The 18,666-nt window shown below is 34.8% G+C and overlaps 2 protein-coding genes across 2 annotated transcripts; one reads left to right on the forward strand and one right to left on the reverse strand.

Annotated features, from left to right (window-relative positions):
* Positions 1–139: 139 nt before the first annotated feature.
* LOC18041852 (peamaclein) lies at positions 140–1,221 on the reverse strand. The gene is made up of 2 exons (XM_006433534.2): positions 710–1,221; positions 140–628 (listed from the first exon to the last, which is right to left on the reverse strand). Exons 1-2 carry the CDS (start codon positions 789–791, stop codon positions 444–446), a joined length of 267 nt encoding a protein of 88 aa, XP_006433597.1. The 5' UTR covers positions 792–1,221; the 3' UTR covers positions 140–443.
* A 9,201-nt stretch (positions 1,222–10,422) lies between these two features.
* Positions 10,423–12,764, forward strand: LOC18040923. The gene is made up of 3 exons (XM_006433536.2): positions 10,423–11,067; positions 11,465–11,812; positions 11,886–12,764. Exons 1-3 carry the CDS (start codon positions 10,627–10,629, stop codon positions 12,507–12,509), a joined length of 1,413 nt encoding a protein of 470 aa, XP_006433599.1. The 5' UTR covers positions 10,423–10,626; the 3' UTR covers positions 12,510–12,764.
* The last annotated feature ends 5,902 nt before the right edge of the window (positions 12,765–18,666 follow it).

Consider the following 18,666-nt stretch of genomic DNA (forward strand, 5'->3'; position numbering starts at 1 on the left):
CAGTCTACTAAAGCAAATGCCAGGGAATTAGAGAAAAGAGCTAAAACTTTCAATAATAATCAAATATTTAATAATATTATGAACATCAGAATCATAATACTACACAGTAAGAGTAAGATTTTACGAGACAAGCCACATAAATCTTATTTATAGTAATAGTGTGACGCGCCATACACAAGCAAACGAAAGGACCCAAGTCATTATTCCCTTTAGTAATTCCATTTAATTTTTTATGACCTTAGTATTCTCTACAAGCTGCATGTGCAAGTCTCTCTCTCTCTCTCTCTCTCTCTCTCTCTCTCTCTCTCTATATATATATATATATACATACATACATGTATATATATATGGCTAATACAATATGGTTAAAAGGTGATAATTAATTTTAATTACATATAAACAAACTTTGAAGGGGTCCTTTATAAAGAAAAGAGAATGTAATTTTAAGGACACTTAGGTTTGCCCTTGGAGTTCTTGAGGTCCCTGTAGCAAGGGCACTCGTCCTTGTGCCCGTAAGTCCCAGATGGAACACAATGGCACTTGTCACAGCAAATTCCACAGTACTTCAGGCACCTGTCTTCCCTTCCTGCTTTTGAGCACCTCACCGCACACTTTGAGTCGCAGAAATCTGTCCCAATATCACATGTGCAATATGTGATAAAAACAAATGAAAATGCAACAATATCTTAAATAAGTTAAGTAGGCTCACCTGAACCAGCCATCGAGACCTCAAAGAAAGTGGAGGTGACGACAAGAGAAACGAGAAGGAATGTAACCAAGGCCAGCTTCATTTTTCTCAGAATTTCCTGAAGAAGAGTAGTTAATTTGCTAATCAAAAAGAGAGCCAAAGAATCGGTAATGCTTTGCTTATGGATCGTTGTTAAGCAAATAGGGCATACGCAGGGGCTATTTATGGTGGAGGAAAAGGGAGTCGGTGAAGGGTTTGGAAGGTGCTTACAAGCAACTTCAAATTAAAATCCCAAACAGCGGATTACAGACTGTCAAGTGGTATTGGGTATTGGTGGAGGAGTTTTCTGGACCGGCGTGGCTTATAAAGGCTTTGGAGTAACTCAAAAGGCCAAGCTTAGCCATTTAAGATAATTTCATCGCAAACACTCATAATTATGCCCAATAGACTTGCATGTATTTATGGAATGGCATTTTATAGATTCTTTGACTTCATTTATTCATCATATGTACATTAATTGGGCCCTTTTACAATTACTCCGCATGTACAGTTTATGATCATAAATGTGAGAATTGTGAACCAGCAGCTTCTGGAGGCTTTTTAGTTTTACCAGGTTCCATCGAGAAGCTTAAATTTTTTCCAAATTAAAAATTACGTGCACCGGTCCTCAAGTGAATGTTACTTGAAGCTTCCATTTTTACTTTACCTTTCTTTTTATTTTGGCTTTTTAACTTTCATCTTGATCACGAAGTATAAAATCAAAAGTATATAATGAGAACACATTTATCAAACAAAAACTTAATTAATGGACCATTACCTAACCATTTGATGATTTTTTTTTTTTTTAGTTTGTTTATATTTAGGCCTAATCTGTGATTGTTTATTTGAGCCCATCTTTTGCTTGTTCGTGATTTAGTGATGATGACAGTAGCTAGTTGCGCAATTAATCGTATGGCCAAATTAGTGAAATTTTGGTTTCTGTTCGGAGATTAGCGAATTTTAGGGTAAATTTGTATCTCGCCCGAGTCATGACCATACAAGTTGCGTGTATAGTTGTCCCTTCTTCCGCTTTGATAAAGCGCACAAACTGAATGGGTTCCACAAATAAAGAAGCTTGCTAGCTAGCTCAAGTCCATCTGTAAATTAATTTTTTTTTTTTAAAAAAAAATACTTTGCTTCACAACAACAAAATTAAAAGGGGGTTTTCTAAATTATATTTATTGTAATTTAGAATCAAAATTTTTAGTGTAAAAATAAGCAATGTAGCCGTAGGATTAGATGAGTCAGTGAATAAATTGTACGTAAATGTGAGATCCAAGCCAAAAGAGTCAAATCCTTCTACTTAATTACATCATTAAATATTATGGAAATTGATGCCTAATTATGAGTTTTTGAGTTTTTCAATTTTTATTTTTAAAAAAGGGAAGAAAAAAAAAAGGAAATCTTTTAGAAGTCTCGCGAATGCAACGCAGATTGCAAAGGAGGAGCATGGAAAAAAGGAGAGAAGCTGTTAGCCATCCATCAGCAGCCGCTTCTGCGTGAATGAATGTTGTCCCGCGTACGACGAAAGGTGCATGGCGCAGGGGTCGGCCCTATCTTTTGGCACCAAAAGCGTGATACGTCACGTGACTCCCGCGCCGAAAACGCCAAAAATGGGTTTTGGTCATTTTAAGGAAAAAGAAACAATATAATTGATTTTTGTGACGTTCAGGAAATAAGTGAATTAATAAAATCTAAATCCATGTGGTTACACGGGATGGTCCATACTTAAAAGAGCAAATTTGCGTGTGGACTCAATCAAATTGTGTCATTTATCTTAAAATTATGGACTGTGCGCTAATTGTGCAAGAGCTATAATTTTTTTTTTTCATTTTTCAAGTTAAATTCTTTTCATTAACTTAAGCATTTTGTTCAATGGTCATAAAGACTTATCGGAATATGTAGTTTTTTCATTGGCTACTCTGCCCATATCTTTCGACTTTCAGGCTCCCGAAGCAAGTCCAAACCAATAAATAAAGGGATCCCCTATCTTACATGCATGTAAGATACATGCTTCTCACATGAATAGTGTGTGGATCCCACATATACACTATTCATGTGAGAGGCATGTATCTTACATGCATGTAAGATAGAGTTTGCCATAAATAAAACTATTAAAAGAAAAAGCTTAAGACTATTAGTAACGGCCAAGGCTGTTTGATTACAATAGCGTAATGGTAGCAGAAATTACATTACGATTTTTCTTAGTAGTCGAGTTTGCCGATTACCGAAAGAGGAAAACAAGTTTTGGCAAATTAATTAAAATTTTTTGCATGGCATCGGGTGGCTTGATAGCACGTACCTCGTCACCTACCATCAGTCAATCATGAATGTTATCAATGCAATGGCAGCTGTAAAGCAAATCAGAATCAGGTCCCCTAATCCTCTTCTCTATTTATATATCAGAGAGTTGTCATTCATACTGCTAATCAACATGGCCAATTCTATTGTCATTTGTCAAGTTCACGGTTCACGTACGCCATCTTGGGCCACGTCCCATGTGCACATTAATACGATGAGCAGATAATTAAGCTGCCGTTTTTAACAAGTTCCACAAACTCCGTGCGCCCACGCGGTTAATTAACTCTGCAGCACTCAAGATTAAACCAAATTAACAGCGCTAATAATCTCTCACTATCTATCGAGCCTCCAACCCCAATTCATTGGGCCCTGGGCCTTCTGTCAGTCCACTCCAAATGAGTAGCTGAAAGAGTGAAGCTTCTGACGCCTCTCGAAAGTCCAGATAATACCCCGTTTAAGAAGTTAACAATTTTAATCATAATAAAAATTACACTACTGAGAACTTTTTATACCCACATCTTTCCCTGGACGATGCTATACTGCAGTTTTGCCATTGCAGTGAGGTGAAAATGATAGAAACATATTAACAAAGAGAAGCTATCTTCCAGTTTAGATGTTTTCCACACCGCAAATGCCACTAAATTTTCCGCAGCAAAGTCTATGAATTTAACAAGATCTTCACGAGAGGAGATCAAAGAACCATAATCCTCAAAATCAAGCTTCAGTGGTGGTGCCCGCCATAGAGAAACAAAAACTATGTGTTATAGGATTCATTAGGTGGGGAAAAAATGGAAGAAAAATATAGGAATATATGCGGAGGGCAGTTTTGGAATTACAATGGCGTCATTAGATTTATTATAACTTATCAATTTTTATTTTATGTATCTTTAGGAAATGCGTTTTACGAGGAACTTTGAAGGGTGCAAGAGCTCAACTCTAGTCGAAATTCGGTGAACTAGTCTTTGGGCTAATCATAACTAAGCCTACTTAACTGGGCTTGATGGATTTGGCAAACCTTAACCACAGTGCTTGTTTAAAAACTAGGAGGAAATATTTCTAATGCAAGAAAAGGGCAGCCGAAATTTGCATTGATGTTTAATTACAACTTCTTTTAATGACCTTCTACCATTTTAATTGACCGTGAAGTATTGATCGATCAAGGGTTTTATCGTGGGCTACTTAATGATTACAACAAGTGGGACCTAAAATTATGAGTAATTAGCACATTTCCAAGAGCATTATTGTGCTTATCTACATTATAGCTGTTGCCTTTATATCTCTCATTTTTTGTTATTTTTGTTTCCCCAAATAATCAATTGACATTGTTTGTTCCGACCTATCTATCGAATCCAAAGGCGAATTATGCGAAAATCATTGTATTACCTATTTCATATTTATATTTAAAAATCGTAACATAACTTAATTCATGAAAACATACAAAATTGGCCTTAGGCCTCCACTATAAACATATGAAGGGGTTATGTGCTCATCTAAAATACATACAAACATGCATACATCTCATTATGCGCGCCCGCAGGCGCACACACACATACATAAAAGTGCTCAAAATGTAAAATATATATAGTGATTCGTGTTGTAGCCCAACGTCAACTTATCATAAACTAAATTGTATGAAATCCTGCAAAAATATGAGAGAGATGAGATTAATAGGAAAATAGTAAGCGTGCGGTTGAGTGGGTGCTCGTATATGTATGCATATATATAATCATACGAGATAATTTTTCATTGAACATAATATATTAGTAAGAGTTCTGCTATTTGCCCCGGGTCAAACCTTGGGTTAAGCCTCGAAGATTGTAAAACGATGTCGTTTTGACATTTAATTTTTTTTTCATTTTAAAATTAAACACCAGCTTCTTCGTTTCTCTCTCTCTTTTCATTTCGTTCTTTTTTCTTCCCAAGTACAGAGCATTGTTATCTTCCTTTACAGCCCCCTCTAATTCCTCTAAATCTGCCTTTTTTAGTTTTTTAAATCCAAAGATAATGTTCAACTGGAAGTAACATAGCACAATTGTGATCTCAGCACATGTGACAATGAGAATCAGGAAGACAAGCAGGAGGAAGCCAAATAGGTAATAGAACTTATGCAACCATATTGAGGTGAGAATGAAAAAGAGCTCAATGAAGATGGCTCCAAATGGAAGTATGCCCCTAATAAGGATAGAGAGGATGGAATTCATGTACCATGGCTGCTCTAGAATCTGTCTTGGGATCTTGTTGGTTTTCACAGGATCCTCAATTGTTGGCTTTCTAAAACCAATATAACTACCCACAAAGACAAGTGGGACAGAAATGCCAAACCATAAAAAGACCAGAGCAAACATGGTTCCAAATGGCACTGCACCAGAGGATTTCTCGCCCCAAATTAAAGCATTTAGGACAAAGAAAATGGCAAAGCAAATTCCAGGGAACATGAAAGCTGTTTTGAGAGTGATTTACATATTTTTTCCTTTTCCAAAACTAGGAGAGAGATTGCAGGGACTATGGCTGGAAAGAATTATTGTTTATAAATAAATTTTTTCTTTCGCTATAATGGTTGTCGGTGGTGGTGGTGCCAATGGCTGAGTATGCAATGATGGTAGCTGCCAGGGCCTATTGGTGGTGGTTGTCAGTGGTGGTGGCTGTGAACTGTGAAACGAAGAGGAAGATGAATACAACGCCAAAAGGTTGTGAGACAAAGAGGAAGAGAAGGCAATTTGGTGTTGCCTTAACTAAGCCAAAACGATGTCGTTTTAATGAGATTGAAAACAAAAAACAAAAAAGTTGAAACGACGTCGTTTGGATTAATTTTGAGGTTTGACCCGAGGTTTGACTCGGGGTAAGTATCATTTTCCTATTAGTAAACATGAAATCATACATAGTATACATGAAAAACTGCACCAAATGATACCCAAAAAAAGTAATTGTCATACTTGTTGGAAACATCATCTTACGAGTAGAGCGGGAGAAATCATGGTCATACTTGGCAGAATTAACATTATAGCACAAGCAGAGGAAACTAGTCAATACGCATGAGCAAAGCACCTAACGCGGTGGGTACACATCTAATGAATTGTAAATACACCTCATGACATCAAATCAAATAATATATATAGATGTAAATCATATCATGTTACTGAATCATTCAATCAATACATAACAATAATAGTAACCTACTCCCAGATTTTGGTTTATTAGTGGGTTCATTGATGCTCATGTGAATTTCTTTTAAAACACAGGGTTAAAAAATAAAGTGTCAAAACTGATATGAAAATTGATATATATCATGAAAACTATAATATTTTTTTTCGATGTATTAAACTATCTGGTATCCGAAGACTACATTGGGCCTTGACTAATTCATATTCGAGCTGGTTAGGACCACTTGGGTGGCAAAACTCTCTCAACAAGTATTTAACACAGTTGCATTCACAAAACTCGAATATAAAATCTTAGTTAAGATAAAACAGCCACATGCCAATCGATCTACGCGCTTATTGGTGAAAACTATAATATAATTGCTCATACTTTATAAATATGTTACTTGCTAATTTGCTAGCTATGAATATATCTGTCCAATACCATTTTATATAACTTTTCCAATTTAGCTTTCTTTTTCAATTTCTCTGATTTTATTTTATCTTTCTCTTTTCTCTTTTTCTCTCGGTTTCCTTCTTCGCTTTTCTATTTCTCCTCTTTTGTTTGCTCTCCGTTTTAGATTCTCAAAAATAAGAAAAATGAAGAAGCTTGCAATTCATTTTAACTTTATATACCGCACTGAATGAAGCAAACTGGAGCGGTAAGCAGGAGGTGGCAAGTGAAGTGGGCAGGCGTTTATTTACATGAAGCAGGAAGTTTGCCGATTTCATGCATTACATTAACTGGAGGATGCTGGTCTCTACCACCATATCCTAGGCCCAACACTCAAAAACCTGAAAGGGATGCCTAACATTCCAATTCTGTTTGTTCAATAATCATTTGATTTCTTGTTCTAATTTCGTTATAGGTGTTAGTAGCAGTTTGGTAACTCTAATTGGCCAACAAGGTATGGTTTGGACCAACAATATATCCTGGTAAAACTACCATGTCGCAGACCGTCACCCCACCTAATTTGAGTCTAATTGTCATTTTCATCTTTCTCTTAGTTTGTTGGTACAATTTTCTTGAAAAACCAGACAGGGATATTAGAGAACGCGAGTTCGTTATATTACAATAATTGGAATTGTCATCTATAATTTCATCTAACATAAATAATCAACACATACAAAATATCTTATAATTAAATCACGATCGCTGGTTTATATTTGATGTGGGTGGGTGAAGGATTCGTAAATCCCTTTGCTTTTTATGAATTAATTATTATATTTTTTTTCTAAAAATAAATTGAATGAAATCTCTTCAACTAAATATTACCGAAAGTGCACTCTGAACTCATTTAGAAAGGATTAAAAGGAAAACCATGAACCAAAGTAGCATGTTGAAAAGGGCTCAAACAACAAGGAGGAAGGGTCCGGGGGCCCAGGGTCAGGGCCCGCTTCTCAAAGCATTGTTTGTGTTCTTGCTTGTTGAGAGAGATGATCATCGTGATTATGGTGAAGAATTGAAATCCGATGGCTGGGACCTAATCATTGGACTGAGAGTCTGGGTGCCGTATTTGCATGGAGGACTTTGTGTATTGAGATCTCGAGATGTTTTTTACGGGTTGGCTCCTATATGTTTGGCCGGTATTAGTTGAAGGCATCAATAGCATGTCATAGCTTTCCGAGTCATCCCTTTGTTTGACTTCACTTCACTTTGGTTGTTAGATTGACATCCCCAACCACTTGTTCCTAGTCTTACTTAGCACTTAGCTCTTGTCTAATTCGCTTACCTAGATTCCCCTCCAACCAATCTACCGAAAATCGCGCTACCTTATAAAGAAATTAACGTAGTATCAATTTATATCCATAATAGTATTACACCGATTGGTAATATAATAATTTTACACTTACACACTTATTATCATTAATTATATATTATTATATATATATACACATATGAGTGTTTGATAAAATGCCACACATCAATTAGAATACGAATTCAAGTAAGTATAAACTCAACTGAGTAATCATAATATTATTCTACACTAATATGATGCATGCGTAATTTCGTATTTAGGATTGGTTCTACTTAACGTTAGTATTTCATTGTTGATGTGCCAATTTTGTAATACTAATTAATAATGGGTTAATTTTAAATTACTCATTATAAATTAACTATTTTTAAAAATTTCAATTTATCCCTTATTTTTTGTGAAGGGGAAAAAAATACCTAACTTGAGGTTTTAAAAAAATAAGAAGAATAATTTAAAAATAATTAATTTATGAGGAGTTAATCCAAATTTTACCCTTAATAATGTCATGTAAGATGGTTTTAAAACTATACATTTCAATTATATAAGCGTAGGCATTACTCTTTTCCTGGCAAAAGAAAAATTTAATGGTTGTTCTTTTCACTATCGTCTACCATGCATAACCTTAAGCTCTCGGCTGAGAAGCAACTCTTTAAGATCAATTTATTACAAAATCAAAAATCACAATGAATGTGTCTCTACTAGTGCTAGAATGATAATACTTAGCAATTGGGCAGGTTAATGAGTTGTTCACAAACAAGAGAAAAGTTCTACAGCAGTGGATCTATCCTTGCATGCAATTGGATTTCATTACACCCCTTTCGCATAATAAACTAATAGGTAAGTTGATAACTCAGTGCACATCATCGTGAATGATTTCCATATGAAGTGTGATCCTTTCAGCACTTGAGTGCTTTGCAAAAGGCCTAAAAATGGCGAGTGAAATGAAGTTGGATTAATGTTTTGTGGTGGCAGAAATCATGAGACCCCTAAATCTAATTTCCTAATAATAGTAGTAGAATGGTAAACGCCCAATGAAATGAAGGATCCCCGAATGTCAATAAAAAAAATAAATAAAGAAGAAATATTAATATTGATTTTTTTTTCAAAAGGAAAATATTGATTTTTCACAAAAGGACAGAAGAAAGCAAAGAAAGAAACGAAAAGAAAATTAAAGAAATCCAGTTCGGTTGCCGTGATTAGCGATGGGATGGAGAAGGAGTGTTGACGAAGCATTGCCAATGGAACAACACATTTAGGAAAAAGGAAAGCAAAGGCACTACTCATTTGCTAGCTCATTTGTTGTACTGTCTGTTTCAATAAAAAAAAAAATTTAATTTTAGACATAAAAAGGTCAGGCGCTAACCGAGCCAATATGCTTTGTCAAATCTGGTAAAAAAATAAATAAATAAATAAAGGAACCCCGTTTTACGAAACACAGGTCCATTGCTTTCCACGTTGAATATAAACCATCCTTGATAGTTTCACGGGTCCGTATACATGCAAAGCCATTTTTTATGCAAAATTTTTGGGTTGTATTTTCCGAAACCCACGAGCTCTGGGAACTACCTACTGATCAACAAAACTAAACCAATCAACGGTTGAGACGCTTTTAAAGATTTAATTAATGGAAAATTATCATTCGTATATCCTATATTTATTCTGTTATCAAAAATACTATAATACTTTGAGGGTGTATCAATCATCCACCCTTAGTTGACAAAATATATCAGCTGACCATCAAACCGTTAGTTACCATTTAAAAATTAACGGAATTACAATGAATTGACGATTTTACCTTTGAAAATTATCACTTATATACCCTTAAATTCTTTTTGTATCACTTGTATGCTCTTAAATTATCACTTGTATCATATGAAAAGACCAAATTACCCTTCTGATGTCATCATACTTAAACGACAACTAACGGTTTGATGGTCAGCTGATACATTTTGTCAACTTAGGGTGGACGATTGATACACCCTCAAAATATTATAGTATTTTTTATAATAAAGTAAATTAAGGGTATACAAATGATAATTTCCCTTAATTAATTTACGAATTAAGCTTGTGATTTGTAGGACCAACGCTCGTGCTTCCCAGCGCCAGCAACAAACAAATAATTGGGTATATTAATTTATATTGCAAAGATTGATCGTAACAAGATGCAGCGAGATACATATATCATATTAAGTTATTAACGTGATCACTCCCCCCACTCTCGCATGCTCAGCATGCGGATTATTACTACTACTATTACTAATAATAATAATAATCAATTAAAAAATAAAAATAAGTAAACAACGCATTCGTTCGGGTTCTTTGACCACGCACCGCCATCAACCAAACACTTGAACGTTGGTAACGGCGCTAACCCCGAGACCTGAATGGTTTTTTAATTTTATTTTATTTGTCGCAGTCACACGCCGTTAACTTTTCCGTAAAGAGAAAAAGCTCGTGTCAGTAGCCACAGCCTACTTGCTAGTTCTTGTCCGCACAAATAAATAAAAAACTCGAGGAAGTTCACTCGTCAGTTTTGTTTGTCCCGCAGTCGCAGCCTCACCCGGCAAAACAAAGCTCTCAATTATTCATCATTATTACCATTCATGAGAAATACCATTTGCTTTCTCTAAACGGCAGCGTTCGTTCGGTAACTCTTCTTCATTCACTCACTCTCTGTATCTCTCTCAAGTCTCTCGGTCTCAAAATGGAGAGGAAACAGGGCTTTTTTTCTGCGTTAAAGGAGGAAGTCGTCAGAGGGTTATCGCCGGGGAGGTCTAGACCCAAAAGTCCGGCGAGGAGTGCCTCTCCAATGTCTAGTGTAATGAGGCGAAGGAGAGGTCGGAGCAGCCACCACAAACGCGTTGCTCATCCTGAACCGTTTATTATGAGATCGGGGAGTCTCAGGCCGGGGGAGGCGGCTTTGTCTCCGTTAAAGGAAGGACCCGATCCGGACGGAACGGACGGCGGAGATTCGAGGATGGAAGGTAGATGGGCCCACTGGATGAGAGCTCCCTCAGTTTCGGGGTCCGCGTGTAAAAGGTCGGATCTAAGGTTGCTGCTTGGGGTCTTGGGTGCGCCGCTCGCTCCGGTACACGTTAGCGCCGCTGAGCCTTTGCCTCATCTTAGCATCAAAGACACTCCAATTGTTAGTATAGTACCTACCTACTTTCTTTCTTTATTCAATATAATCTTTTATTTTTTTATTTAATGTTAAAATGATGTCACTTATTAATATTACTAGAAATCCAAAGCTCCAAAGTATTTTTGTTCTTATGCATGTCGGGTTTTCTAGTTTTAAAATTCAAATAAGCTCTTTGTTTCTGCCCTTTTTGATGATCTAATTAATAAAGATGATAAGAAAATTTTATTGTATCCGGTTTCATTTCACGGCTCTTTAGTTTTCTTACATTTAGGTGCTTTGTATTTGATAGTATCTATGTTCTGCCAATGCTGAAATTGGAAGCTCTGCGCGATAATTTGAGCAGTGTGTTGATTGCTTTGCTAAATGTGGTTTTTTTTTATTTAAATAATTTTGTTTGCAGGAAAGCTCATCTGCCCAATATATATTGCAGCAGTACACGGCATCATCGGGTGGGCAAAAGCTTCAGAACTCTATCCACAATGCTTATGCTATGGGAAGGGTTACAATGATAGCGTCTGAGTTTGAGAAGGGTAACAAGGTTACAAGGAGCAGGAATTCCTCCAAAGGTGCAGAGTCGGGTGGTTTTGTGCTGTGGCAAATGAATCCAGATATGTGGTATGTGGAGCTTGCACTTGGTGACAGCAAAGTTCATGCTGGTTGCAATGGGAAGCTTGTATGGAGACATACTCCTTGGCTTGGCGCACATGCTGCAAAAGGTCCTGTTAGACCTTTGCGCCGTGCCCTTCAGGTGAGTGAAGCTGCATCTCATCACTTGCCGTTATGTTTTCATCACAACTGATTTAAATTTATTCCGTTTACAGGGCCTTGACCCCAGGACAACTGCAAGCATGTTTATCAATGCAAGATGCATTGGGGAGAAGAAGATTAATGGAGAGGATTGTTTCATCCTCAAGTTATGTGCAGATCCTTCCACACTGAAGGCCAGGAGTGAAGGGCCAGCTGAGATCATAAGGCATGTATTGTTTGGTTACTTCAGTCAGAAAACGGGGCTCCTTGTCCACTTGGAAGATTCCCATTTGACCCGCATCCAGAACAATGGAGGCGATGCAGTCTACTGGGAGACAACAATTAACTCATTCCTTGACGATTACCGGCCTGTTGAGGGAATTATGATTGCTCATTCAGGGCGTTCTATAGTTACTCTTTTCAGGTTTGGAGATACGGCAATGAGCCACACCAGGACTAGGATGGAAGAAGCATGGGCAATCGATGAAGTGGCTTTCAATGTCCCAGGCCTATCAGTAGACTGTTTCATTCCCCCTGCTGAATTAAGATTTGATTCTGTTGGTGAAACTTGTGAATTTACTCAAGGTCAGAGGGTTAGAAGCACAGTGGGTACAGCAGCAGATCGAACGAGAGTTGCTTCACTAGATATGTCTCGTGACATTGGTGTTAACAACATCACTTGGAAGGCAAATGGTTAGGGAAGGGTCTTTTGGCAACTCATCTCGAGTAGGTCAGGTGTCTAGTTTTACTGTACTGACGGATTAGAAGCTCAACTTGTCAGGTAGGAGCTTTACCTGTTTGCAAGTGTTGGGCATGGATCAATGTCTCTTTGAATTTGTAAATACCGCACAATCCTTATTGAGAAATGCCTAATGGTGCCAGGGCTTGGATTTATATGGTAGATTAACTGGTTCAGAATGTAAAATCCGGTTGATGGAGGTTTGTTACTTTCATTTAGCTCATGAGGAGATCAACATCTTAGAATTCTTCATCTTCTATGTAGTGTTGACACCTGATACTGTTGTTGGGTGAGCAGTCATTTGTAATCTTTTAAACACGACGGTAGGGACTCAGATTTAGCCGAAAGGAGCTCTCGTTCGGGACGTTATTTCTAGCACATTATTTGCCAAAACCTCTTACTGTTGTCCGTGACTAGTCATACTTAATTTCCATCATAATCTTTTCTTGCGAACATATCTTAAGTTGATATGAATAAATAACACAACTCTCGGGACTCAGTTATGGCCAAAAAGGAGCACGGTTCTTAGGATGTTAACGCGTGTGTTAAGGATATTTCTTCCGTTAATTGCCAAGAATGTGACCTTTCCATATAAACTGAAGAGAAATTATAGGAATACAAATTATCGTTAAATATTTTTAAAAATTTCAACTGGTAGGGTTCGTATAAGCAAAATGGAAAAATAAATAAATAACGGTTAGAGCAAAAATACGATTATGATTTTGGATTATTACCCAAAACCCAAAACATCATAAGTTAGCCCAACGTATATTACACAGGTTGGATTGGATTAACTGAATGTATTTGGACTGTGTTTAATGTCCCAAATAAAAATCGAAGTTGGGTTGGCGAAACCCATTTGAATCCATAAAACACTGGAAACATTTTCGTTTTCGTGCTTTAATTTTAAGTTAAAATTCTTTAGCATAGTGAATAAAATAGAACATTAAAGAAAAAAAAAAAAGTTCCACAGTCGCGGAATTACACCCGTCGGACCACCGTAGTGAACAAGACAAGTTGACATTTTGTGAACTGTTTTACTCTGCACGACGAGGAGGGGTTCGTTTATGACATTACGGCAACGATCGAGGTGTCTATTTCTCTTTTTATCTCATGGGCACATATTTTCGGTTTTTTGATTCTCAAAAGGTTGAAATATTTTTTTTCTCAATTAAATACACTTCTCATGAGTCATTACACGGCCCTTTTTTTTTTTTTGGTTCACAAGTTTTCTAACAAATACTAACATAATTAAGGAAAAAGTAGCTCTCTTATGCAATGACCCTATTTAGTATTAAGATGATGTAGCTTTTAAGTTATATCTATTGTGAAGAAAAAAAGTTGTAATTATGAAATAAAAATTATTAGTATGTAGTAAATACAATTTTTAAATAATAATTTTGATAAAATTTGTAAAAATATAACATATTTTTCATTATACAAGTGTAAAAATTAAATCAGCTTAACTTCCAGGTTACAACAACTAGTATTTACCAAACACTTTACTGCTGTAGTTTTTAAATTACAACTTTTCAACCTCAATCTCAAACAGAGACCAATTTGCACTACTATATATTTATATTGCACTTAGTTCCTAAGTGGCTAAGTGATGCATTTATATCGTACTTATATATTGGTTTACTAGAATATTGACCAAAAGTTGGTAGTTAATTAATAACTTTGTTAAAAAAAATCTATGTAATTATGTATGATCACCCAATAAAATTCTACTCTCTTACTTTTAATTTTTCACTCATTTCAATTTTTTTTATTTTTTACCAAATTTTACTCTCGAATAAAACATATCCTTTATAAGTTGAGCTGATGACATGGTAGTAATATATAGAATTTTATTAAATATAAAATTGATTATCAAAATCATATTTTAAAAAGCTACTCCACTGTTTTTCAAAATCTATTGTAAAATGATGTGATTTTGTAAAAAATGATCACTAATTTTTTTTTCCTAAATACCGTAATTAGGGGTGGGCACCAACTCGCCCAACTCGTGAAACCGACACAACTCATCTGATTTTTTATAGTTTTGGTTGGGTTGATAAAATATACGGGTTGGGTCGGGTTGTTAAATTCCCAACTCGCAAACAGTTATATATATATATATATATCTCAAATTTCTCTTGTTCAAAATACAGCCACTTGCCCGCTCGGACATAGAACATAAAAACATCACAACTCACAAGTCTTTTTAAATAGCAAGCTAGCAGCCTAACTGCACATGCACAAGTTCTTACTTCTTTCTAATTTACTAATTTATTATTATTTTGAAACAAATTGCTAATTAATAACTTTGTTAAAAAAAATCTATGTAATTATGTATGATCACCCAATAAAATTCTACTCTCTTACTTTTAATTTTTCACTCATTTCAATTTTTTTTTTTATTTTTTACCAAATTTTACTCTCGAATAAAACATATCCTTTATAAGTTGAGCCGATGACATGGTAGTAATATATAGAATTTTATTAAATATAAAATTGATTATCAAAATCATATTTTAAAAAGTTACTCCATTGTTTTTCAAAATCTATTGTAAAATGATGTGATTTTGCAAAAAATGATCACTAATTTTTTTTTCCTAAATACCGTAATTAGGGGTGGGCACCAACTCGCCCAACTCGTGAAACCGACATAACTCGTCTGATTTTTTATAGTTTTGGTTGGGTTGAGAAAATATACGGGTTGGGTCGGGTTGTTAAATTCCCAACTCGCAAACAGTTATATATATATATATATATCTCAAATTTCTCTTGTTCAAAATACAGCCACTTGCCCGCTCGGACATAGAACATAAAAACATCACAACTCACAAGTCTTTTTAAATAGCAAGCTAGCAGCCTAACTGCACATGCACAAGTTCTTACTTCTTTCTAATTTACTAATTTATTATTATTTTGAAACAAATTGTCAATTTGGTATTGTTAAAAGGTCCGGCCCAATCGATTTGGTGTTTTATAATATTTTTTATGAAATAAATTGGCCAATTTTTTGTTGTTAACGTGTCAAGCTCAAACATATTAACATAAATATAATTATAATTATAGTTATTGTTATTATTATTATTATCTTTGAGAAAAGGCTTTTTCGACAAACATCCGGTGGGCATTGTTCTACAAAAATATTTTTAGCAAACCTTCTTACCAAGTCATGCTCTCAGATTTATATATGCATTCCATCTTAGATGGAATTTTTTTTCATAAAATTATTCTAATCATATCCTTTTGTTGTAACATCCAAACATGGCTAAAGGTATTAGATAAGGGAGCTTTAGGCTTGTTGTGACCATTGTTTGTTATTTTCCTCATTATTTGTTAATTATTAATAAGATAATGATAACTTTCATGTCCTAGAAATTTTTCCTTGTAGATGGAAGCAAATTCATCTAGTAATCCTAGAGGAGTTAATATCTATACACCTTCAACAACTCAAAGTACACCCAATACTGCTACTGATACACATACGGGCAATAGAAAAGGTGGGAATGTGTTAAAAATATGGGAACATTACACAAAATTTGACAATGGTACAAAATGTAAGTATAACTGCTGTACTAAAGTGTATGCATATCATTCTAGATTTATTGAGACTCGTACTTTATGGAATCACTTGTTAGTATGCATAGTCTATGCTAATAGGAAAGTTGATTTAAAACAAAAAAAAAGTGTTTGAAGATAAGACACCTGGTGGTGATAGCAATAATCTTGTGGCAATGTCTTGTGGCAAAGAGGACTTTAGAAAAGAATGTGTTGAGACGATAATTATTAATGGATTGCCCTTTAGTTTTGTTGAGAAAGAAAGGGTTTCATAAACTTATGAGCAAAGCTTGTCCAAAACTTGATCGTTTTTCTAGGAGAACTGCTGCTAGAGATGTGTATCAATTGAAAAAAGTGTTTGCCTCTAATAAATATAGGGTTTATATAACAACTAATTGTTGGACTTCAATACAGAATTTGAATTACATGGTTATTACAACCTATTTTATTAATGATGAGTGACAACTTCATAAAAGGATTATAAACTTTTGCCTGTTTGGTGATCATAAAGAGGATACAATTGGAAAATTGATTGAATATTGTTTGTTTGAATGGGCATTGATAAAGTGTTTACAATTACTATTGATAATGCAAGTTCAAATGATTTTGCTATTTCTCGTTTAAAAAAGAAGCTAATTAGGGTGGGCTTGTGTTGAACGGTGATTTTCTTCATGTTAGATGCTGTGCATATATTATAAATTTGATTGTGACTGAGGGCTTGAAGAAGATGAATAATTTTATTTCTAGCATTCGTAATGCAGTGAAATATGTAAGATCATTACTGTCTAGATTAATGGATTTATAAAATGTGCTGAGCATGAAAAAATTGATTCTAAACATATTGGTGCGATGAATGTTCCTAATAGGTGGAATTCCACTTGTTTGATGCTATAGAGTACTCTTATATATCAAAAAGCTTTTGAATGATTAGAGGATGATGATGGATTTTATAGATCTTATTTTGAAGAGAAAGACAGTGGAAAAAAAGGATTGGGCCACCTGAATTTCTAGATTGGGTGAATGCAAGTGGTTGAATAGTTTTCTAAATGATTTTTATGAAATTACAAAAAAAAATTAGTGCTTCTTTGTCTATTACGTCACATTTATATTTTCATGATGTGCATTCTATATAGTCGAATTTAAAAGATTGATACTAAGTGATGATCCTTATTTGAGTGCAATGACTAAGAAGATGAAAGAGAAGTATGAAAAATATTGGGGGTTCCTTCAACACTCTCAATAAGTTGTTAGTTGTTGTTGTTGTGCTTGATTTGCATTAAAATTTGAGTTTTGTGAAATTTTGTTTTGAAGAATTGTATAATGAAAATGTTGAGCGTGGGCACATAAAATTAATTAAGGACTTATTGTCTTGTTTGTATGACCTTTACACAAATAATGACTCTAGATGTGATAGTGGTAGCCAAAACCAATAATTTAATATTATCATTTTTCCATCAGAGTTAGAGAAAAGAAGTGACATTGTTGATTATAAATTAGCCAAGGTACCAAAGCTTTCAAAATGTAAAAAGAAGCAACTAAAGGAGGATGGTGCAGAGTCGAAAAATGAAGTAGACAAATATTTATTAGATGACTATGAAAATTGCTTTGATAATTCGTTTGATTTGTTGAACAAGTGGAAGGTAAATGGTGGGAAGTATAAAATTTTGTCTAGTGTAGCCAAAGACATTCTTGCAATCCCAATATCTACAATTGCTTCTGAGTTTGCATTTATTATAGGAGGATGCATTCTTGATCCATTTTGAGTTTCTTTGAGTCCCAAAATGGCAGAGAGCTTGATATATGGGCAAAATTGGTTTCGTTCTTCCCGTATTGTTGTAGAACAGAATACACTTTTCGTTGAAAATAAAATATTTTATGAATCAATTATTAGGTAAATATTTGTATTATGATTTTTATTTTTATTCTATTTGTCTTTTTCCTTGTATTTATTTGTTATAACATATATGCCTAATATTTTTATTTTTACTGTTTTGTAGAGTCAAGATTGGCATCAGATTTTGATACCATTGAACTGATCTTCATCACACTCTTACTAGCTGATGTTGAGCAATGGTTTCAGGAAGCTCTCTTCCTATGTATGGAATTTGAAAGAGTTAAAGGAGAGCTGATCCCCTTTTTCCCTTATTCGCTAGTCTCACTCTTTAGACTTTAGTGTTTGTATTAAATAAGACTTTAAATTTATGAGTTTTTTTTTTCATTAATTATGTAATGATAATTTGATTGTTAAACTTTGAAATGTTGGATTTGTTGTAGGGATTTTAATATTTTTGTTTTTTTAGTTTTTCCAATTAATTCATTTATTTTTGTTTGGTATTAAACTATACTACAAAAATGGACTTTTCAAAAGTCCAACCCAATCAAGCCAATTCGACCCAACCCATAGTTTTACGGGTTAGGTTAGGTTGGATTGAATTGAGATATATAATGGGTTGAGTTGAATTTTTTCAATTCGTTCTATATGCGGGTTGGGTTAGGTTGATGTCTACCTCTAACTAAAATTAGTTTTTAGTTTTTTAAAATCACGTTTGAACTTCTCAAATGCA

Source organism: Citrus clementina, unplaced genomic scaffold (genome assembly GCF_000493195.1).
Source record: "Citrus clementina cultivar Clemenules unplaced genomic scaffold, Citrus_clementina_v1.0 scaffold_5, whole genome shotgun sequence".
Classification (NCBI taxonomy): Eukaryota; Viridiplantae; Streptophyta; class Magnoliopsida; order Sapindales; family Rutaceae; genus Citrus; species Citrus x clementina.